This window comes from Rhinopithecus bieti, unplaced genomic scaffold (genome assembly GCF_001698545.2).
Source record: "Rhinopithecus bieti isolate Rb0 unplaced genomic scaffold, ASM169854v2 scaffold_57210, whole genome shotgun sequence".
NCBI classification, from domain to species: Eukaryota; Metazoa; Chordata; class Mammalia; order Primates; family Cercopithecidae; genus Rhinopithecus; species Rhinopithecus bieti.
Window position 1 is genome coordinate 1,220,185 of NW_016823439.1, and position 24,006 is coordinate 1,244,190.

The 24,006-nt window shown below is 44.2% G+C and overlaps 1 protein-coding gene across 1 annotated transcript in view; it reads left to right on the top strand.

Moving 5' to 3' along the window:
• The window catches only part of PRR11 (proline rich 11), a 46,848-nt gene extending 23,614 nt beyond the window's left edge, over positions 1 to 23,234 (top strand). Inside the window, exons 3-10 of the mRNA XM_017861586.1 lie at positions 6,019 to 6,169; positions 6,404 to 6,526; positions 15,186 to 15,458; positions 16,443 to 16,541; positions 17,082 to 17,194; positions 19,014 to 19,073; positions 19,163 to 19,259; positions 23,068 to 23,234. Coding sequence (XP_017717075.1) covers positions 6,019 to 6,169; positions 6,404 to 6,526; positions 15,186 to 15,458; positions 16,443 to 16,541; positions 17,082 to 17,194; positions 19,014 to 19,073; positions 19,163 to 19,259; positions 23,068 to 23,136 — 985 coding nt within the window. The 3' untranslated portion in view covers positions 23,137 to 23,234. The remainder of the gene's footprint in view (positions 1 to 6,018; positions 6,170 to 6,403; positions 6,527 to 15,185; positions 15,459 to 16,442; positions 16,542 to 17,081; positions 17,195 to 19,013; positions 19,074 to 19,162; positions 19,260 to 23,067) is intronic.
• The last annotated feature ends 772 nt before the right edge of the window (positions 23,235 to 24,006 follow it).

Consider the following 24,006-nt stretch of genomic DNA (forward strand, 5'->3'; position numbering starts at 1 on the left):
TCTTGAGCCCACACAGCATCTCCGCCACCCAGGTCTCCTCAGGCTCAGGGGCGAGCTCCTTCTCTGGCTCCTCCTCCGATGAATCCTCAGATTCGTCCGACCACTCCCTCTTCCTTTTCCAGCAAAGGGACCTACACGGGGGACTGGGATCTACCCCAGGGGCTGAGTAAAGAAACCAGGCCACTGTGTAATGCTTCTGCAGTTGATCACCTTAGAGCACGACCCAAAACGCCAAACCACTCTCCATCCTCCCCAGCCCCCAGACTGCTGGCTTCTCCAAGCCATCTTTCCATCTTTCTCCTTTGCTGAACCCCATGAGTTGCTCCTTCCCCTCTCCAAAATGCCAAACCACTCTCCATCCTCCCCAGCCTCGCAGACTGCTGGCTTCTCCAAGCCATCTTTCCATCTTTCTCCTTTGCTGAACCCCCTGAGTTGCTCCTTCCCCTCCCCATTCTTCCATCTCTCTATCCTCAAAACACTTCCTCATTTCCTTCCCTTGTCCCTAACTCTCTGAGTCTCTCTCTTTTTTTTTTTTTTTGACACAGAGTCTTGCTTTGTCTCCCAGTCTGGAGTGTAGTGGTGCGATCTCGGCTCACTGCAACCTCCGTCTTCCAGGTTCCAGTGATTCTCCTGTCTCAGCCTCCCAAGTAGCTGGGATTACAGGTGCCTATCATAATGCCCAGCCCATTTTTGTACTTTTAGTAGAGACAGGGTTTCACCATGTTGGCCAGGCTGGTCTCTAACTCCTGGCCTCAAGTGATCTACCTCCCAAAGTACTGGGATTACAGGTGTGAGCCACTGCACCCTGCCTCAGTCCCTCCATTCTTCCCACACACCTCCTCAGGTGCTCCTTCCTGACTTCTGGGCCTGTCCTTTTCTTTTCTTTTCTTTTCTTTTCTTTTTTTTTTTTTGCCACAGGGTCTCAATCTCTCCCTCAGACTGGAGTGCAGTGGTGCTATCTTGGCTCTAAGCAACCTCCACCTCCCGGGTTCTAGTGATTATCCTGTCTCAGCCTCCTGAGTAGCTGGGAATACAGGTGTGCACCACCCCGCCCGGCTAAGTTTTGTATTTTTGGTATTGACAAGGTTTCTCTATATTGGTCAGACTGGTCTCGAACAACTGACCTCAGGTGATCCACCAGCCTCGGCCTCCCAAAGTGCTGGGATTACAGGCGTGAGCTACCGCACCCGGCCTTTGGTTTTCTTTTGAAAAAAGGTTTTGCTCTGTCATGCAGGCTGGAGTGCAGTGGTGCAGTCATAGCTCACTGCAGCCTCAAAGTCCTGAGTTCAAGTAATCCTCTTGCCTCAGCCTCCCAGTGTGCTGGGATCTCAGGCATCAGCCACCACACCTGGCCCAAAACCAAACTTTCTCTTTTTTTTTTTTTTTTTTTTGTTGTTGTTGTTTTGAGACGGAGTCTCGCTCTGTCACCCAGGCTAGAGTGTAGTGGTACGATCTCGGCTCACCGCAAGCAACACCTCCCGGGTTCATGCCATTCTCCTGCCTCAGCCTCCTGAGTAGCTGGGACTACAGGCGCCCGCCACCATGCCCGGCTATGTTAGCCAGGATGGTCTTGATCTCCTGACCTTATAATCCGCCCACCTCGGCCTCCCAAAGTGCTGGGATTATAGGCGTGAGCCACAGCGCCCAGCCCAAGACCAAGCTTCTTATCCCAAGCGCCAACCTGTATCAAGTCTAGCCTAATCCTCTATCGTCTCCTAAGCGTCCCTCATGAGTGATCACTTCAGAGTCCTCCCACATGGAGAGCTCACCCAGTAGGGGCATATTTTTCCCATTGGAAAAGTGTGGTTATTGGAAGTTTCCTCTTTTTTAGAAGTACAGGATTTGAGGTGCTCTCTGGGGTGTCCTCCTACCAGGCAGCCTGTTGAAGTCCTCATGGTGCTCAGGGAGCACGGACGACACTAGCTGTTGCTTCAGCTTCATCTTGAGCCCACACACCGTCTCCACCACCCAGGTCTCCTCAGGCTCAGGGGCGAGCTCCTTCTCTGGCTCCTCCTCCGATGACTCCTCAGATTTGTCCGACCACTCCCTCTTCCTTTTCCAGCAAAGGGACCTACATGGGGGGCTGGGATCTACCCCAGAGGCTGAGTAAAGAAACCAGACCACCGTGTAATGCTTCTGCAACTGATCACCTTAGACCCTGACCCCAAACCCCAAACCACTCTCCATCCTCCCCAGCCTCGGAGACTGTGAGCTTCTCCAAGCCATCTTTCCATCTTTCTCCTCTGCTCAACCCCATGTCCTCTGCTCCTTCCCCTCCCCATTCTTCCGACTCTCTGTCCTCAGAACACTTCCTCATGTCCTTCCCTGATCCCTGGCTCTCTGAGTCCCTCCTTTTTTTGTTTTTTTGTTTTTGTTTTGTTGTGTTTTTTGTTTGGAGACAGAATCTTGCTTTGTCACCCAGGCTGGAGTATAGTGGTGCAATCTCAGCTCACTGCAACATCTATCTCCCGGAGTCCAGTTATTCTCCTGCCTCAGCCTCTCAGGTAGCTGGGATTACAGGTGCCTGCCATAAAGCCCATTTTTGTACTTTTAGTAGAGACGGGGTTTCACCATTTTGGCCAGGCTGGTCTCAAACTCCTGGCCTCAAGTGATCCTCCTGCCTTGACCTCCCAAAGTGCTGGGATTACAGGTGTTAGCCACTGCACCTGGCCTGAGTTTCTCCATTCTTCCCACACACCCTCCTCAGGTTCTCCTTCCTGACCTCTGACTTCTGACTCTTCTTTTTTTTTCTTTTTTTTTCTTTTTTTTTTTGGTTGAGACGGAGTCTCACTCTGTTGCCCGGGCTGGAGTGCAGTGGCCGGATCTCAGCTCACTGCAAGCTCCGCCTCCCGGGTTCACGCCATTCTCCTGCCTCAGCCTCCCGAGTAGCTGGGACTACAGGCGCCCGCCACCTCCCCGGCTAGTTTTTTGTATTTTTTTTAGCAGAGACGGGGTTTCACAGTGTTAGCCAGGATGGTCTCGATCTCCTGACCTCGTGATCCGCCCGTCTCGGCCTCCCAAAGTGCTGGGATTACAGGCTTGAGCCACCGCGCCCGGCCTTTTTTTCTTTTTTTTTTTTTGGAGACAGCGTCTGACTCTCTCACCCAGACTGGAGTGCAATAGCACCATCTCGGCTCACTGCAACCTCTTCCTCCCAGGCTCAAGCGATTCTCCTGTCTCAGCCTCCCAAGTAGCTGGGATTACAGGCGTGCACCACTACTGCCTGGCTAATTTTTGTACTTTCAGTAGAGATGAGGTTTCACCATGTTGGCCAGGCTGGTCTTGAACTCCTGACCTCAGGTGATCCGCCCACCTCAGCCTCCCAAAGTGTTGGGGTTACAGGTGTGAGCCACTGCACCCAGCCCCCTTCCTTCATCTTAGTCAACCCTATCCCACCTCTTCTTCCTCCAGTCCCCTCACCTGATGGTCCCAACACTTCATTGTCTACCACCTCCTGGCGGGGGTACCCCGAGGTGCTCAGCTGGGGGCTCTGCTCCTCATCCTGGGGGTGCGGTTGACAGCTGGTCATGATCTTTCCCAAAATCTGTCCCAGCCCACGGAACCTAGTCTCTGTTCTGTCCAAAGCCTTCTTCTGGACTCTGCTGGGACCCAGAAGAGTGTATTATCAATTCTTGAGGCTAGAAGTCAGGAGTGGAGAACAGCTCTGAGAAGATGCTGTTGTCCACCTAAGCTCCCAGGCGCCGACGGAGGCCAGTCCTTCCAATCAGGAAGGTTGGAATCTCTGATGTCATTGGTCATTCCAACCTGGCAACCAGTTTGAAGAAAAACACATGTAACTGCCAAGCTGATCTCTTGTCCTGGAGATCCTAGGTGAATGGATGGTACCTCCTGCCACTGTCCAAACCTCAGACCACTGTCCAAAATGATCATCAGGGTCTCCACATCCCTCTGTTCCCTGTCCCAGCAGAGGCTGTGTCCTCTCCACTCAAAGCCTGAAGCATGTTGGGGTCTCCTCTGTACATGCCCATTTCAGAGACCAGTCTGGTAGGAGAGGGAACAGGGTGGGAAAGAAAACTAGGGTAAGCAGAAACTATGAAACTTTACAAGAGTGAGATTATCATGTACAAGAGATTCCACGAACATTGACTTGATGAAAAAGTCACATCAGAGCACTCAATTTGTCAGAACTTTTCTGCCAAATGTTTACTGACTTTCGCTGTCTGAGATTCTATACTGGGGGTACATATGTCCTCTGCCCTAAGGCATCTTTGAGTCCAAGAGACATTTTGAGGCCTGAAAATCATAGGAAACTGCCCTTGAGCTCACACATGTTTCCAATGGTGTCCCCAATTTCAGGGAGTCCATGGATTACCTAAAGCCAGCCCCTCCAGTTCGACTAAGAAACTAGTCTGTATATCAAGTTTTGTATCATATGTATTGCTCTGAACTCAGAAATTTCCCTACCGTTTATGGATTCTATGAATAAAATATCGCATGTACACAAAGACTAAATCGAAAAATCTCAACTGTGCACAGTGGCTCATGCTTGTAATCCCAGCACTTTGAGTGGCCAAGGGAGGAAGATTGCCTGAGGCCAGCAGTTCAAAACCAGTGTAGGCAACATAGCAAGACCCCATCTCTAAAAACACAAAACCAAACCAAATTAGCCAGGTGTGGTGGCTGGCACCTGTGTTCAAACTACTTGGGAGACTCATGCAACAGGAAGATCGCTTGAGCCCAGGAGTTAGAAGCTGCAGTGAGCTATGATCTTGCCACTGCACTCGAGTCTGGGCAACACAGCAAGATGCTGTGTCAAAAACTTTTTTTTTTTTTTTTTTTGATAAAAAATAAAAGAGTTGCATGATATTCAGAGACTATCCAAAAAACCTGTGGGTTCCCGGCTGGGCTCAGTGGCTCATGCCTATAATCCCAGCACTTTGGGAGGCCAAAGAGGGTGGATGACTTGAGGTCAGGAGTTTGAGACCAGCCTGGCCATCTCTACTAAATATACAAAAAAGGCCGGGAGCGGTGGCTCAAGCCTGTAATCCCAGCACTTTGAGAGGCCAAGACGGGCGGATCACGAGGTCAGGAGATCGAGGCCATCCTGGCTAACACGGTGAAACCCCGTCTCTACTAAAAAAATACAAAAAACTAGCCGGGAGAGGTGGCGGGCGCCTGTAGTCCCAGCTACTCCGGAGGCTGAGGCAGGAGAATGGCGTGAACCCGGGAGGCGGAGCTTACAGTGAGCCGAGATCGCGCCACTGCACTCCAGCCTGGGCAACAGAACGAGACTCCGTCTCAAAATATAAATATATATATATATATATATATACAAAAAATTAGCCAGGCATGGTAGCAGGTGCCTGTAATCCCAGCTACTCGGGAGGAGGGGCTGGAGAATCACTTGAACTCGGGGTGCGGAGGTTGCAGCGAGCCAAGATCACATCATTGCACTCCAGCCTAGGCAACAAGAGCAAAACTCTGTCTCAAAAAAAATAAGGAACCTGTGAGTGAGTTTCCACATGGTTTCCTAACGGGCTCCGGCTCTCCTAGGAGTCCTTCGCTCATGGGAACGGCACAGACTGAACGAGGAAGCAGATCCCATTGCTGTGGAAGTCCCATTGTAAGGAAGCTCTGCTTTTCTGGGGTTCAAATTTGCATTCATGATGCTTTAACCCGTCAGAGCTGGGTGGGTCCTCCTACAACAAAACAGTTTGCTATCTCCTAGTTAGCAGGCTTTCAAATATTAGAAGATCAATGTTCTGACCCCATTAAAATTTCTCCTGTGGAATGAAAAGCTCTGATTTAACCCGTCTTCAAGCCTGGTTTGCATATTCCTCTCTCTTCTGGCAGACCACCATGCCTGGTTAAATTTTGTATTTTTTTGGTAGGGACAGGGTTTCGCCATGTTGCCGAGGCTAGTCTCGAACTCCTGGTCTCATCTGCTCACCTCAGCCTCCCAAAGTGCTAGGATTAGAGGCACGAGCCACCACGCCAGGCCAAGGCTATTATTCTGACTTAGGGGTTTTCGTTTGTTTCATTTTGTTTTTCCTACAGAGTCGTTATTCCTTCAATAGATATATCTCAAAGCAGAAGCTGGCTAAGATCATCCTGGAACTTCAAATTTCCTAACATCAGAGATGCAATAGAACTTTGGACAAATAGAGTGTGGTCTATATACAGCTGGTGCCAGAACTGCATAACCCAGGTATGGATGTGACATCCCTGTTTTCAGCACTATAGTTTTTCTACACACTTGGTGTTTATATACATATGTGCTCAAGTCAGTCCAACCCTCAAGCTAAACTCAGATAAGATGAAATTATTGAGTCATGCCTGCCTTTGCTTCTATAAAACATACATCAAGTCACTTTCTGGTTCCTGTTTTCTTGTCCTTATCATATTACTCATAGGACTCAGAATTGTTTATTATTAATTTCAGAGTTTAGAAGTATTGAAAGACACCATCTTTCCATCTCGTATCTACCACCGAGAGCTTTACAGTCTAAAACAACAGTTTTGCATTTTGGAAAGTAAATTATACAAGCTCCAGGAAGTACTGAAGGTTGGTATTGTCAAATAAAAAAGCAAATCTGGAATTAGGTAAGAAGACACTTTATTTGAAAAGACTATTGCAATAGGGAAAATGCTCAAGTCGTAAGATTTATATCTCAAACATTAAGCGAAAAAGTTTTCTTTGTTAGCAAGCAATAAAAGGGTAGAACAAACTGGGTTACGAGGAAGTAAGATGAAGAGTTGGGATAATATGATTAGACAGCTGATTAGATCAGGGAACATCTTTTCCTAAAGGTTGTTCAGCATACCAATGCTTGCTTAAGCCCAAGAATAGGTCAAGGTTCTAGGGCCTCTGGGGAGGGCTAAATCCTGACTAAAGTTTGGTCAAGTTAGTAGATATTTTGTCCAGATTGATCAGTGGCAGTGAGCAGTTCAGCTAATCACTTATGAGACAAAGAATGGGAATTTGGAGGGTCTGTGTCTGGCTTTGTCATATAAACAAGGGAGCCATCCATAAATCTTATCTAACTAATGTGGGAAAAGTTGGTTCCACGTCGTTTCCAAAATAATAAATTATTTCCTAGACATAAAACTGTAGGGAGATTTTTTTGTTTGTTTGTTTCTAGAGATGGGATCTCATTATGTTGCCCAGGCTAGACTCCAACTCCTAACTCCTGGGCTCAAGTGATCCTCCTACCTCAGCCTCCTTTAGTAGCTGGGACTGCAAGCTTGCATGGGGAGATTTTTTGGCCATCCTTATTTTCCAGAATCGCAGAGCTCAGGTAAAGTTCAATATTGTCAGTATTAAAGCAGAAGATCTGAAAAAAAAATTGCCTGCTGTTTGCTTTTTTTTTTTTTTTAATAGACAGGGTCTCACTCTGTCACCCAGTCTAGAGTGCAGTGGCATGATCATGGCTCACTACAACCTTGATCTCCTGGCTCAAGGGATCTTCCTGCCTCAGCCTCCCTTATAGCTGGGACCAGAAGTGTGTGCCACCTATCCAGCGAAGTTTTTAATTTTTTGTAGGGATGGGGGTCTCACTTTGTTGCCCAGGCTGGTCTCAAACTCCTGGCCTCAAGTGATCCTCCTACCTCAGCCTCCCAACGTGTTGGGATTGCAGGCATGAGCCATGGCACCTGGCTTGTTTGTAAATTTAAATAATGAGACATAAAAATAAAAATTTATGCACAGCAAAATAAGATGCAAAAGGCTGGGCGCGGTGGCTCATGTCTGTAATCCCAGCACTTTGGGAGGCTGAGGCGGGTGGATCACCTGAGGTCAGGAGTTCGAGACCAGCTAGCCAAGATGGTGAAACCCTGTCTCCACTAAAAATACAAAAAAAAAAAAAAAAAAAAAAAACTTAGCCAGGCATAGTGGTAGATGCCTGTAATCTCAGCTACTGGGGAGGCTGAGGCAGGAGAATTGCTTGAACCCAGGAGGCGCACATTGCAGTAAGCAGAGATCATGCCACTGCAGTCCAGCTTGGGCAACACAGCGAGACCATGTCTCAAATAAAATAAAATAAAATAAAATAAGATGCAAAAATATTTGCTCAAATATGAGGAAAACAATTACTGAATATATAAAGAACCAATACAAATCAATACAAAAAAGACCAATAACTTAGCAGTAAAATGAGGAAATAATATGAATACAGCATTCACCTAAATATAGGAATACAAGCCAGGTACAGTGGTACACACTTACCATCCCAGCTACTCAAGAAACTGAGATGGGAGAATCACTTGAACACAGAATTTTGAGGCCATCCTGGGCAGAAAGAAAAGGAATGCAAATGGTTCTTAAATACACGAGTAGGGCCAGGCACGGTGACTCATGCTTGTAATCCCAGCAGTTTGGGAGGCCAAAACGGGCAGATCATCTGAGATCAGGAAAATCACTTGAACCGGGGAAGTGGAGACTGCTGTGAGTCGAGATCGTGCCGCTGCTCTCCAGCCTGGGTGACAGAGCTAGACTCTGTCTCAAAAATAAAATAAAACAAATAAATACATGAGTAGGTACTCAACTTCACTTAAGAGTGAATCAGGGGCCGGGCGCAGTGGCTTACCCCTGTAATCCCACCACTTTGGAAGGCCAAGGTGGATGGATCACTTGAGGTCAGGAGTTCAAGACCAGCCTAGCCAATGTGAAACCCCCTCACTACTAAAATACAAAAATTAGCTGGGTGTGGTAGTGCATGCCTGTAATCCCAACTACTCGGAGGGCTGAGGCAGGTGAATTGCTTCAACCTGGAAAGCAGAGGTTGCAGTGAGCTGAGATCGCACCACTGCACTCCAGCCTAGGCAACAGAGCGAGACTCCATCTCAAGAGTAAATCAGGACTGGATGCTGTGGCTCACGCTTGTAATCCCAGCACCTTGGGAGGCCAAGGTGGGCAGATCACTTGAGGTCAGGAGTTTGAGACCAGCCTGGCCAACATGGTGAAATCCTGTCTCTACTAAAAATACAAAAATTAGCCAGGTGTGATGGCGGGCACCAGTAATCCCAGCTACTCAGGAGGCTGAGGCAGGAGAAGCACTTGAACCCGGGAGGCAGAGGTTGCAGTGAGCCGAGATTGCGCCACTGCACTCCAGCCAGGGTGACAGAATGAGACTCCATTTCAAAAAGAAAAAAAAAGTGAATCAGGACTAGGTGTGATACCAGTGACAATCCTCAAAGAATATTTGCATAAACAAAATGTCTTTATTTTAGGCAGCTGAAAGAAAAAGTTATCCTACTACCTCTATTAAGGTGACTTCCCAAACTCATTTACAGAACTTTTACTTATATCTCATTTCGCTAAAACATAGTCATGTATTTAATTATACCTAGTCACTAGGGAACCTGAGGAATGTAATCTATCATCTGGATTACAGTGTGTCCAGCTAAAAGTCAGGTTTCCTATTACTAAAGAAGAAGGCAAAAATGTATATTGGGAGGCAATTAGTAGTCTCTGCCACACACAAAAAACAGAAATGCAAAATAAACTTCAATGAGTAATGCCTTTACCCTGTGAAATTGACAGAACAAACAAATCAAAGACCAAAAGTTTTGGAGAAACAGGTGCTTTCTTGTTATTGAGAATGCCATAAATTGATAAAACCTCTATGGGCTATAATTAGTTAACATCTATCAACATTTTTAAAATATATATCATTTGATGCAACCAAATTTTGTACATATGTACACAAGTTATTTATTGCAGTGTGATTTGAAAAATAGTGAAAACAAAAAACAAAACTAAGTGTCAAAGAATATGGGATTAATTGACTAAATTATAATCCATTCATTCAGTGGAATACTATGTAGCTGTTAAAAAGAATGAGGTAGTTCTGTATGTACTAATGAGGTATGATTTCAAGAATATACCATCAGTCCCCTACCCCCTAGGAAAACTTTTTTTTAAAGAATACACTACTCTGTCTTTCTTGTCTGCCACCATGTAAGACATGCCTTTCACCTTTGGCCATGATTATAAGGTCTCTCCAGCCACATGTAACTTGCTTCCTGGTGGTGTTCCATGGGTCCAATGGTTCATTCTCTAAAGCCATCTCCTGCTCCTATACACAACCACGAGTTTGGTGTCTATTATTGCAAAAGCATCAAGCCAAGATGAAACAGCCTTTTGATTTATTAGTCCAGGTGGAGTCCATGACATCTCTTTTATGAATATCTCCCATTTAGTGTCTTTGTTCTCAAGAGTGTAAAGGCATCCAACCACAGTGGTTTATAGTTATAATGTAGTTTACTATAACCTGCATCACCCTCTGAAAAGTTTCACTAGTAGGATTGACAATTCATATATGGGTGTGATTTTTTTTCTTTTTGTTTTTCAGTATTGCCAAATTAAATAATTCTTTTCAAAAGGGAAAAAAAAAAAAAAAAAAAAGAATACACTAATGGCCAGGCATGGTGGCTCACGCCTGTAATCCCAGCACTTTGAGAGGCCAAGGTGGATGGATCACTTGAGGCCAGGAGTTTGAGACCAGCCTGGCCAACATGGCAAAACCCCATCTCTACTAAAAGTACAAAAAATTAGCCTGGCATGGTGACATGCTCCTGTAATCTCAGCCTGCTCCACAGGCTGAGGCAGGAGAATCACTGGAACCTGGGAGACAGATGTTGCAGTGAGCTGAGATCGCGCCACAGCACTCCAGCCTGGACAGCAGAGCATGACTGTATCTCAAAATAATAATAATAATATACTATTAAATTAAATGTAAAGGTATATTCAGAACAGTGTTTATAGGATGTTCCCATGTATTATTAAAATGTATAACTTTGGGAGGCCAAGGTGGTTGGATCACTTGAGGTCAGTAGTTCAAGACCATCCTGGCCAACATGATGAAACCTCCTCTCTACTAAAAACACAAAAATTAGCCAGGCGTGGTGGCGCATGTCCGTAGTCCTAGCTACTCAGGAGGCTGAGGCAGGAGAATCGTTTGAACCAGGAGACGGAGGTTGCAGTGAGCCATGATCATGCCACTGCACCCCAATCTGGGTGACAAAGCGAGACTCTGTCTCAAAAAAATATTATTTGAGACCAAAAAAAGAATAGAATAATTTTTTTTTGTTCGTTTGAAACAAAGTCTCGCTCTGTCACCCAGGCTAAAGTGTAGTGGCATGATCTCAGCTCACTCCAACTTCTGCCTTCTGCAATTCTTCTGCCTCAACCTCCTGAGTAGTTGGGACTACAGGTTCCTGCCACCACACCTGGCTGATTTTTGTATTTTTAGTAGAGACAGGATTTCACCATGTTGCCCAGGCTGGTCTTGAACTCCTGATCTCAAGTGATCTGCTTGCCTCGGCCTCCCAAAGTGCTGGGATTCTAGACATGAGCCACCACACCAGGCCTAAATAAAATTATTGAGACTAGGTGGGACTCCAAAAATAAATAGCAAAAAAATTAAACATAAAATAAAACTAATTGACCAGTTGAGATTTTGGTTCTAGAAGTAAATTCATTGCTTTTTTGAATTCCTATAATTTTAAAACTTTGTCAGAGCAGTTTACTGTGGGTGACAAGGCAGTATTCAAACAGACCTTAAAAATTAAATTTTTTAGCTGGGTGTGGCATACACACCTATAGTCCCAATTACTCAGGGGACTGAGGTGGGAGGATTCCTTAAGCCTCAGGACATTCCAGCCTACTGCATTCTAGCCTGGGCAACATAGTGAGACCCTGTCTCTAAAAAAAGTTTTCTTTTAATTTAAAAAGTCTAGAATGAATGTGTGTGTGTATGTGTGAAATAATTCTATAAACCTTTCCTTCTCTCCTTCACCTCTGGTGTACACACTCTACCTTTCATGACTTTTCTCCTATTTCAGCTCTTCTTATATTTTAACCCCAAATCACTAATCCCAATGTACCAGGGAGGATGATGATATAGAACTAAGAATGGGCCAGGCATGGTGGCTCACACCTGTAATCCCAGCACTTTGAGAGGCTGAGGCAGGCAGATCGCAAGGTCAGGAGATCGAGACCATCCTGGCCAACAAGGTGAAACCCCGTCTCTACTAAAAATACAAAAAAATTAGCTGGGCGTGGTGTCACACACCTGTAGTCCCAGCTACTCAGGAGGCTGAGGCAGGAGAATCACTTGAACCCAGGAGGTGGAGGTTGCAGTGAGCTAAGATCACGCCACTGCACTCCAGCACTCCAGCCCTCCAGCCTGGGTGACACAGCAAGACTCCATCTCAAAAAAAAAAAAAAAAAATGAAGTTATTTCCTTCACTAAGAAAGCACCTGGAAGGCTGTATCAGTCAAAATTCTTTTTAGCCACAAGTGACAGAAACACAATGCAACCCAGCTTAAGCCCATAAAACCAGTAAGTCTAAGGTATGGCTGGATTCAGGGACTCAAGTGATATTGTCAGCATCCTGGCTCTGTCTCATCTTTCAGTTCTGCCTTCTTTAGAATAAGTTTATTTCTCAGACAGACTCTCCCCTTGCACTAGCAACATGGTTGCTGGCAGCCTTAGATTCTTATTCTCATAACAGAACAATCTCAGCTGAGAGAACTTGGCCTGGGTCATGTGTCTAGTCCTTGAGTGAGTATCCTGACCAGATCAGGTGGACTGAGGGAGAGAAGGAAAACCCAGGGGCTTTTACCAGAAGTAGGAATGGCTACAGGTGAGGGCTAGTCCCTGGGCCTGTTTACCCCACTTCAAAAGCTCTGCTCTATATTGCTGGGAGGGCTGGCTCCTACAGGATACATTCCTCAAGTTCCAGGTCACCTGGTTCCTGGTTATGATGGCCTATTGCGAGACATTAATGAGAGACTATAGGGAGGGAGAAGACAAGGAGTTTCTTCCCCTCCTCTTTACTGCATGATTTCTCCAGCAATAGTAGTTGTTGCCTTCTGGCCCCATCTCCCACTGGATAAATACTCCATGTTTCTTCTTCTTCCTATTTTTTTTTTTTTTTTTTTTTTTTTGAGACAGAATTTCACTCTGTCATCCAGGCTGGAGTGTAGTGGCACGATCTCGGCTCACCGTAACCTCCACCTCCCAGGTTCAAGTGATTCTCCTGCCTCAGCCTCCCAAGTAGCTGGGATTACAGGTGCCTGCCACCATGCCTGGCTAATTTTGGTGTTTTTAGTAGAGACGAGGTTTCACTGTGTTGTCTAGGCTGGTCTCAAACTCCTGACCTCAGGTGACCCACCTGCCTCGGCCTCCCAAAGTGCTAGGGTTACAGATATGAGCTACTGCACCCAGCCAATGTTTCCTGATTCTCTGGGTAAACCTACCTCCAGACCTCTAGATACACTGCCTCCACCTTTTGTTTCTCCAGCCTCAGGATGTTAATGCCTTCCTGCTGTTGCTAATCTCTAGATTGCCTCACGGTACCCAGTGCCTCACGGTACCTCTCAGCTCTTCAGTTATAAATGTAACCAAGTGCCTGTATTACATTACCCCTCTTTTCAATATCCAGAGTGGTTTCTAGTTTCCTGACGGATATGTGCAGGAAAATATCCACTCCAAACTCCCCTAAGAAAGGCCCCTGTGTCTCAACATTGTGCTCATTGGTCTGGAGAGAAGCTTCTGGAATTCCATTCCTGCTCCCAGAATTTGTGCCTCATGATGAATTAGCCAAAGGAGAAAAAGGCAAGTCATTTAACTCCTCTGGGCCTCAGTTTCCTCATGGTATCATTCCTATACATTGGGGATGATACCATTTGTGGGGGACTGAATTCATGGCAGCCTCCAAAAGGTATATTCAAGTCCTAATCCCCAGACCCTGTAAATACAGCCTTATTTGGACAAAGGGCTTTACAAATGTAATTAGGGTAAGGATTTTGAAATGAGGAGATCTTCCTGGATTATCTAGGTGGACCCTAAGTCCCAGGACAAGTGCCCTTATGAGAGAGACACATAGAGAATGCATACAGAGAAGAGAAGCAATGTGACCACAGTGATAGAGATTGGAGTGCTGTAGCCACAAACCAAGGAGTGCTGACAGCTACCAGAAGCCGAAAGAGGCAAGGAACCAATTCTTCCCCAGAGGCATGGGAGGCAGTGAAGCTCCACTAACACCTTGATGTCAGACTTTATGCCTCTAGCACTGTGAGAAAATAAACTTCAATTGTTTTCAGCCACCAAGTTTGGGATAATTTGTTACAGCAGGCACAGGGAATTAATACACTGTTTTACTGCATAGGGTCATTGTATTTGTTTGCTAGAGCTGCCATAACAAAATACCACAGGCTGGGTGGCTTATACAACAGAAATTTATTTTCTCACGGTCTAGAAGCAAGAAGTCTGTGACTTCTTGGTTAGTTTCTTCTGAGGCTCCTCCTGGGCTTGTAGATGGCTGTCTTCGCTCTGTCTTCACACAGTCTTTCCTCTGTGTGAGTACATTCCTGATGTCTCTCTGCATGTCCGATTTCCTCTTACTATAAGAACACCAGTTAGAATGGATTAGGACCCACCCTAACGTCCTCATTTTAACTTAATCACCTCTTTAAAGACCCTATCTCCAAATATAGTCACATTCTGAGGTTCTGGATGTTAAGATTTCAACACACGAATTCTGGGACACAATTCAGTCCACAGTAGTCATGTTCCAGATCCTTGGCCTTTATCAGTTTCTTGAATGTACTATATTCTTGGCTGCATTAAGTATTTTTTCCTCTGCAGGGAACTCTTCCCCTAGTCTTTATCTCCCTTCATCTGCTAAGTCTCAATTTATTCTTGAGATCATGGCTAAATATCACTTCCCAAGCCTCCAGCTGTTCATGCTCATAGCACACACACTTCATTGCTCTTATTGAAGTATTGTTTTGAGTGTGTTTGTGCATCTTTGTTTGAGATGAGATCTGACTATGTTGTCCAGACTGGTCTCGAACTCCTGGACTCAAGCAATTCACTGGATTCAGCCTTCCAAAGTGCTGGGATTACAGGTGTGCACCACCATTCCCGGCCTTCTGTGCATGTTTAATGTCTGTCTTCCCTCACTGGACTGTCAGCTCCATGAGGTGACACACAGGGCTCACACTGTACCTATGGTGCCTGGCATATAGCACATACAAAATAAACAAATGAATGAATGAAATGAAGAAACTTATGATTATAAATGAGAAAATATCATGAAGCACATGGTACACTGAGAAAGCATTCAATCCATGGTAGCTATTATTTTGATGACTGTCACCCTCAAGAATCAAATTAACTTGTTATTTATTTGCCAAATGTGATGTCTTCTTCCAGACCATCTCAGAAAGTTCTTCCTGTCCAAGCTGTGGTCAAACATGTCACGTGAGTGGTAAACTTACAAATGTGCCTGCCTGTGTTTTCATCACCCCTGGAGACTCCAAAGCTGTGCTTCCTCCCACACTGCCACAGCCAGCCAGCCATCTTCCTCCTCCTCCTCCTCCTCCACTTCCACCTCCACCTCCACCTCCACTTCCACCTCCGCCACCTCCTCCACCACCAGTAGCACCTGTGTTGCTCAGAAAACCCGGTCTTGCTAAAGCACTTCAGGTAGGTAACAATCTAGTAATGATATGTTTTGGTCAGTGTGTAATATAGCAGTAAAGCCAAGTAGCCTTTTAAGACCAGGCTAATCAGGGCTTGGGCCGGAAGGCTATGTTTTGTTCTGATTCCATATCTTAATTATTATGTTTTTAAAATCTCAGTCCCTAAGGAATTCCTAGAAGCTGGATTGAGAAATGAAAGTGATGTGTGTGAAACCCAATAGAGTGGAAGATTCCTATTCGCTTCTCAGCATGGCTTTTTCCTAGGGAAGAAAACCTCCCTAGGAAACCAAATTAAAAATAGAAGATTGCTTAGTGAGTGAAGTCAGAACAAAGAGTTAGTAGATTCCAAAGTTTCATGTCGTTAGGCTGGAGAATCAATCTCTGTTTCAGTTACTTACTTACCAAGGGGACCAGAAAATTTGTGAATCTCTAAGACAGGCATGACCCTGTTTTAAAATCTGCTGAATTTTCACTAGGATACATTTGGTTTAATGTAGCTGAATTAAATCCAGAGTCTTCCCAATCTTGACACCAAAAAAAAAAAAAAACAAAAAACCCAGAGCCTATTGTCATATTTGCCCTAGTTATACCTCTTATTGTATACATTCTTGCTCTATGGAAACTGAGTCATCTTTCTAGGTAATTCAAGGAAAACTTCACTTTAACCCGATTAACTCCTTCAACTCTTGTCTTATTGTAATGACTCCTGCGGAAGATGCATTATTGCAGGAAACTGGTCCATCTCTTATTTGTTAGCAAAGCCTTAGCTTATAAAAACAAAATTAGGGGAGAGGTGGGAAGCCTTACATTTTGCTGAATACTTTTCAATGGGTGATAAAAACAGGATTATTCTTGGTTGAGTGGAAAGAATATGAAAGTTTCCTAGGGTAGATAAGAGTTACTGAGTCTTTAAAAACTAGATTTGGATTTGCATTTCACCAGTTGTGCTGGTTCCAATTTGAATTCTTACCTCACCATGTATTTTAAGGCTGGACCATTAAAAAAAGATAGACCCATGCAGATAACAGTTAAAGATCTGCTGACTGTGAAATTAAAGAAGACACAGAATGTAGATGAAAGGAGGAAGGTAAGATGTCATTGACCATATACATGTTCTTTTTGCTTTTAACCTTGTTGTCCCATTCTGGAAAATAAGCATAAGCCTTATGTATAGAAGTCATTCCAGGCAGGGTGAGTGGCTCATGCCTATAATCCCAGCACTTTGGGAGACCAAGGTGGAAGGATCACCTGAGCTCAGGAGTTCAAGACCAGCCTGGGGAACATGGCAAGACCTCATCTCAATTTGTATACAACTGGGGGTGTGGGGCGGGGCTGGGGGGAGAAGTCATTTCATTTCAACTTAAGTTTTTTATGTTTTTATTTTAGTAGTTTTGGATTTCCCAACAAAATGTGTATATTATAAAATGATTTAATTAGGCAATTTTATCTCCCAACTGTTAGTCTGAAGAGGTAGAGACATCCTTTGAAGCTTTGGAATAAAAATTGGGTAGAATAGTGGATGTATCTTACACATACTCAGCACTCAGATATTTGCCATTTTTGCATGTTTACATTTTGAGTGACATTTTAAAATTTGTTTTAATAATGTCTCATTTTATAATTAAAGCTTATACCATCGCCGAAAGCACGGAATCCACTAGTTACTGTCTCTGACTTGCAGCGTGTTACCCTGAAACCTAACTCCAAAGTGTTATCAACTCGAGTTACAAATGTCTTAATGTAAGGAACTGCACAGTACTATGCTCCACTATTTCTTAAAAGAATGATATTGTCGTACAAGGGCCTAAAAAGCGGGAAAACAAGATTTTTTGTGTGTATTTCTAATGTTAAAAGTTATATATGCTTATTATAGAAAGAAATCTACAGAAAAGTTTAAATAAGAAAACAAAAATTATCTAAATAGTCCTATCATTGGAGATAGCCACTATTAACATACTGCGGTTTATCATTCTAGTCTTTTTCTGGGCATATGCTTTATTGCCCCATTTAAAGATGCTGTTTATTATGAGATATGCCATTGATTTAATGACAGATTTTGGGATAAAAAGATATACTATCAAGAATTTTAGGCTGGGTGTGGTGGGTTATGTCTGTAATCCCACCACTTTGGGAATCCGAAGTGGGAGGATTACTTGAGGCCAGGAGTTTAAGACCAGCCTGGGCAACATAGCGAGAGTCCCATCTCTAAAAAAATTAATTAAATTAAAAATTAGCCTGATGCAGTGGTGTGTGCCTGTGGTCCCAGCTACTTGGAAGGCTGAAGAAAGAGGATCACTTGAGCCCAGGAGATCAAGGCTGCAGTGAGAAGTGATTGTGCCACTGTACCCCAGCCTGGGCAACAGAGAGAGACTCCATCTCAAAAAAAAAAATGATAACCTAAATGTCTCAAGACAGGATTTTATCTGTGAAATTTACATGCAATGAACTGCATATTTTGAAGATGTCAAAATGAAACTTTAAGTTAATTTTCAAAAAGATGGGAAGAGTTCATGATATATTGAATGGACAAAACTGTATCTACAGTATGATTATACACAGACAGATACACACATATACCATATTTACTTGATTCCAAGACATACTAGTTTTCATATTATATAATATCTGAAAGCAACCTGTTTTTTTTTTTTTTTGTATTGTTTTATTTTTTGAGATGGAGTCTCGCTCTGTCGCCCAGGCTGGAGTGCAGTGATGCGATATCGGCTCACAGCAACCTCCACCTCCCGGGTTCCGGCGATTCTCCTGCTTCAGCCTCCTGAGTAGCAGGGATTACAGGCATGTGCTACAATGCCTGGCTAATTTTTATATGTTTTAATAGAGATGGGGTTTCACCATGTTGGCCAGGGTGGTCTCAAACTCCTGAACTCAAGTGACCCACCCCCCTCAGCCTCCCAAAGTGCTGGCATTACAGGGGTGAGTCACTGTGCCTGGCTTAGGTTATGACATTTAATTTCTGTAAGTCTTCATTGGACATCCATGCCTATCAACTCTGTACATGGCTGAGTTTTTCCCTAGGATGGATTTTTATACATGTAACTCCTGGGTCAAGAAGTATTATGTATTGGAATGGCTATATCACCTTATATTCCCATCAGCATCTACTGCTATTTTTTTTTTTTTTTTTTTTTTTTTTGAGAAGGAGTCTTGCTCTGTCACCCAGGCTAGAGTAGTGGCACAATCTCGGCTCACTGCAACCTCTCCCTCCCAGGTTCAAGCAATTCTCTGCCTCGGCCTCCTGAGTAGCTGGGATGACAGGTGCCCACCACCATGCCCAGCTAATTTTCATATTTTTAGTAAAGATGGGGTTTCATCATCTTGGCCAGGCTGGTCATGAACTCCTGACCTCATGATCCACCTGCCTCAGCCTCCTCAAGTGCTGGGATTACAGGCGTGAGCTACCACACCCAGCCTCTACTACAATTTTTTAATGTAACACATAGAACTACTTTCTTGGATGTTGCCTATAGAAATGATTGCTTTCCTTTAGGAAAAAATAATAAAATCTGGCAAGTTCTAATTTTTATCTTTGTTTTATCAGTACTCCTGGAAAAAGTCAGATGGATCTGCGGAAACTGCTTAGAAAAGTCGATGTAGAGAGGTAATACGCTCTCATATCTTTATGCCTTCTAAGTCCATCTTAAAAGTTGGCATAAAACACAGCTACTTTTATTTTCAATACCTTTGTAGGAGCCCAGGTGGAACCCCTCTTACCAACAAAGAAAATATGGAAACAGGAATAGGATTGACTCCAGTGATGACTCAGGCCTTAAGGAGAAAGTTTCAGGTAACCCTTTAGGAAAAGAATATTAGTTCCTTTGCTTGAAAATAATTTGGCCTGGTGTGGTGGCTCATGACTGTAATCCTAACACTTTGGGAGGCTGAGGTGGGGGCATTGCTTAAGCCTAGCAGTTCAAGATGGGCAACATGGTGAAACTCTGTCTCTACAAAAAATACAAAAAATTAGCCAGGCCTGGTGGTGCATGCCTGTAGTTCCACCTACTTGGGAGGCTGACGTGGGAGGATCACTTGAGCCCAGGAGGTCAAGGCTGCAGTGAACTGTGATTGCACCACTGCACTCCAGCCTGGGTGACAAAGAAAGACTGTGTCTCAAATAAATAATAATCATCATAATTTATGATCATAATTTAAAGCAGCTTTCTTAGTAATAATAATTTTTACATGGTACTGTGTTTTACAAAGTATTTTCATATTTAGGCTTCATAAAATTCTATAAAATATAGGTAGGATTGGCCAAGCACAGTGAGTGGCACATGCCTGTAATCTCAGCACTTTGGGAGGCCGAGGTGGGCAGATCACATGAGACCAGGAGTTCGAGACCACCCTGGTCAACATGACGAAACCCTGTCTCCACCAAAAAAATATAACAATGGCTGGGCACAGTGGCTCACGCCTGTAATCCCAGCACTTCGGAAGGCCAAGGCAGACGGATCATGAGCTCAGGAGTTTGAGACCAGCCTGACCAACATGGTGAAACCCCATCTCTACCAGAAATACAAAAATTAGCCAGGTGTGGTGGTGGGCGCCTGTAGTCTAGCTACTTGGGAGGCTGAGGCAGGAGAATCACTTGAACCTGGCAGGCAGAGGTTGCAATGAGCCAAGATCGCGCCACTGCACTCCAGCCTGGGTGACAGAGCGAGACTTAGTCTCAAAAAAAAAAAAAAAAATTAGCCGTGCATGGTGACCCATGCCTGTAATCCCAGCTACTTGGGTGGCTAAGGCATGAGAATCACTTGAACCCAGGAGACGAAGGTTGCAGTGAGCCAAGATTGCACCACTGCACTCCAGCCTGGGTGACAGAGTGAAACCCTGTCTCAAAAAAATATGTATATATATATATATATGTGTGTGTGTGTGTGTGTGTGTGTGTGTGTGTGTGTGTATGTAGGATTATCATGGTCTATCTGTAAATGTCTGATTTTATTCCTTTAGTACATTTTTTTTTTTTTTTTGAGATGGAGTCCCGCTCTGTCACCCAGGCTGGAGTGCGGTGGCGAGATCTCCGCTCACTGCAAACTCCGCATCCCGGGTTCACACCATTCTCCTGCCTTAGCCTCCCAGGTAGCTGGGACTACAGACGCCTGCCACCACGCCCAGCTAATTTTTTGTATTTTTAGTAGAGATGGGGTTTCACTGTGTTAGCCAGGATAGTCTCGGTCTCCTGACCTCGTGATCCACCCGCCTCGGCCTCCCAAAGTGCTGGGATTACAGGCGTGAGCCACCGCGCCCGGCCTCCTTTAGTACATATTTTTATTAAATATTTATTAAGCACTTCCTATATGCTCAGCAGTGTGTTGAAGTACTCGGAATATAGTGGTAAGCAAAAACAGATACAGATTACTGTCTTGAAGCTTTCAGTCTAGCGGGGAGAGTAGGCATTCATCAAATAATCCCATATTTGTATACTATCACATGGCAGTATATGCTGTGAAGGAAAGGAATGAGGTTCTGTGGGAACCCAGAGAGGAACTTGATCTTGCCTGGATGATCTAGGAGGGACTCCCTTAGGAAGTGATGATGCTTGAGGTGAGAATCAAAGAAGGAAGAGGCATTTACTGGATAGGGTAACTGTAGGTTGGGTCCACCATGAGTGTCAGGAAGGAGAGAGTTCCAGGCAAAAAGAACAACATGTGTAAGAGTCCCATGGTGGGAGGGATCTTGGCCTATTCAAGGAACTGAGAAGTGACCAGTGTGGCTATAAAACAGAGGGAGCCCGATGGTGGTGACAGACAGGGATGGAGATGTAGTTAGGAGTCAGACCATGCAGAGTTGATAGGAAAAGGTCTTGACAGCTTTCTTTGTCACTTCCATGTACAACCACACACCAAAACCAGTAGATCAGCCGGCCCTGGTGTGACTTCTTCCAAACCCTGTTGATCTTAGTCATCTCCCTAATTGCCTCTATCATTAGATCTGTGAAGAACAGCCATCTATCGGTCACCCCTGCTGGAGTGCTGGAACACAGGGCTGCTAGCATCTTTGGCTTTGAAGTTTATAGTTCGTTCTCTCTCTGGATGCAAGGACATACCAAACACCACTGCTGACACTCTCCACCCCAATACTGTCTTCCTTTTGTTCCCTGTTTGAGAATCAGTGCTTTTTGTGGGACAATATAATTTCTCTCTTACCAATCAACTTGGTCCTCCTGGGCACTATACAGCTTTCTCTGGAGATGTGACCAGGTTCTTCTTTCCTCCTCTTAGAGCATGCTACCCCTAATCGCATTCCTTGGTGTTACCCAAAATTGTGAAGGGCGGGAGCAAAGGGACAAGGCCTCGCAGAAGGTCTTAGCCCCTTTCTTTTTCTGTTTACCTCTAAGATCCTTGTTGTCACTGCCCCACTTTATAACAGGTACAGTGAGTGGAGAACTCTGGAAATGGATAAACTATAATAATTATAAAGCCACATGTTGAACAACAACAAAAATCACAGATAAGACCTATGGCATATGTTGTGCTGCCAGAATCTACTTAGGAGGAGGATGTCTAGTTAAAATTGTTATTAGACATAGATGACTTATCCCACCCAGCCCTTAGGCTTCCTTTTTTCTTAAACTCTGAAGCAACTGTATCAGGTTTTGCATTTGGCTTCAGGTATCAGAAATCTGACTACAGTGGTTTAATCAAATAGGGACATGGCAGAGTGTGGTGGCTCATACCTGTAATCCCAATGCTTTGGGAGGCTAAGGCCAGAAAATTGCTTGAGGCCAGGAGTTTGAAACCAGCCTGGGCGATACAGCAAGACTCTGCCTTGACAAATAAATAAATAAATTGGGAATTTTTGTTTTTTTAATATATACAACTAACTCCTTTTTGTTTTTTTAAAATTTACAGACAAGGTCTCACTATATCTCCCAGGCTGGTCTCAAACTCCTGGGCTCATGTGATTCCCTTGTCTCGGCCTCCCAAAGTGCTGGGATTATAAGCGTGAGCCACCGTGCTCAGCCTACAACTATCTTTTTTTTTTTAATTTATTTTTTATTTCAATAGGTTTTTGGGGAACAGAAAGTGTTTGATTATTTAGTGGTGATTTCTGAGATTTTGGCACACCCATCACCCAGGCAGTGTACACTGTTCCCAATGTATAGTCTTTAATCCCTCACCCCACCCCACCCTTTCCCCCAAGTCCCCAAAGTCCACTATATCATTCTTATGCCTTTGCATCATCATAGCTTAATTCCCGGACTTATTTTTTTAATTTAAATATTTCTTTGGGAAGTAGGAAGTCCACAACTATAATACAGTGGTTTCACCATATAATCACTGTTCTTCCATCCTTAATGTGTGGTTTTTATCCTCTTAATACAAAATGGCTCCATTTCCTGAAGCCTCATGGCCACATTCTAGGTACGAGAAGGAGAAAGGCAAATGTTAGGTAAGCTATGCCTCATTTCTTCAAAGATGCCCTATCCAGGAACTTCTGATTGCATCAGGGAAACTGGGAAAAGTGGTTTTTGGAATCTGAATGTAGTGTTGCCCTGCAAAAATTCTGGGTTCTGTTGAGAAAGGAGGAGAGTTGTATTTATCACAGCAATATAATTGATATTATATTTGGGACTTTTTTTTTTTATATAGCTGGCTCACCCTAGAAGCCCAACTCCAACTCTGCCACTTTCTACAAGCAGCTTTGATGAACAAAACTGATGCCAACTCTGCCTGACTCCATGTGATGATCCATAAAAAATACAGATAAAAACACCCAGCCAGGCACAGTGGCTCACAACTGTAATCCCAGCACTTTGGCAGGCTGAGGTGGGTGGATCACCTGAGGTTAGGAGTTCGAGACCAGCCTGGCCAACATGGTGGAATCCCATCTCTACTAAAAATACAAAAATTAGCTGGGCGTGGTGGTGGGTGCATATAATCCCAGCTATCCGGGAGGCTGAAGCAGGAGAATCACTTGAACCCAGGAGGCAGAGGTTGCAGTGAGCCAAGATAGCGTCATTGCATCCCAACCTGGGCAACAAGAGCGAAACTCCATCTCGGAAAAAAAAAAAAAACCCAAATCCTTCTTTTTAATGTAGTAGGGTGTATATATATATAGATATACTAATATAATTCCATTTGGAGAATTAGAGTATGTATGGAGCGCACATATACTGTGATATAAAGTGGATACAGATATTTGGGTATTTTCTAGTTTGCATGATCATCAAGAGAACCAGATGGGAAAATACAGTCTCCAAAGTGATGTTTATCCTGGAATTTAAATTAGAATATCATTTCTAGCATCTTAGGTAGGTACTTATATCTGGCTCACAGAAGTCTGAGGTATTCCTTATTTTTATATCTGCTGTCCACATTTATACAGCTACATAAAAATTTTATGACGACTTCAACATGAACCTTATATTTTCGACAATGCCTTGCCAAGGATTCTCAAGTCCATAGCAGGTCACTGTGAGACCTAGTTCCCTGTTGTCACTGACCTATGTATTCAAAGACAGTAATACAGCCTGGGAAACATAGCGAGACCCTATCTGTATCAAAAATTTAAAATTAGCCAGGCATGGT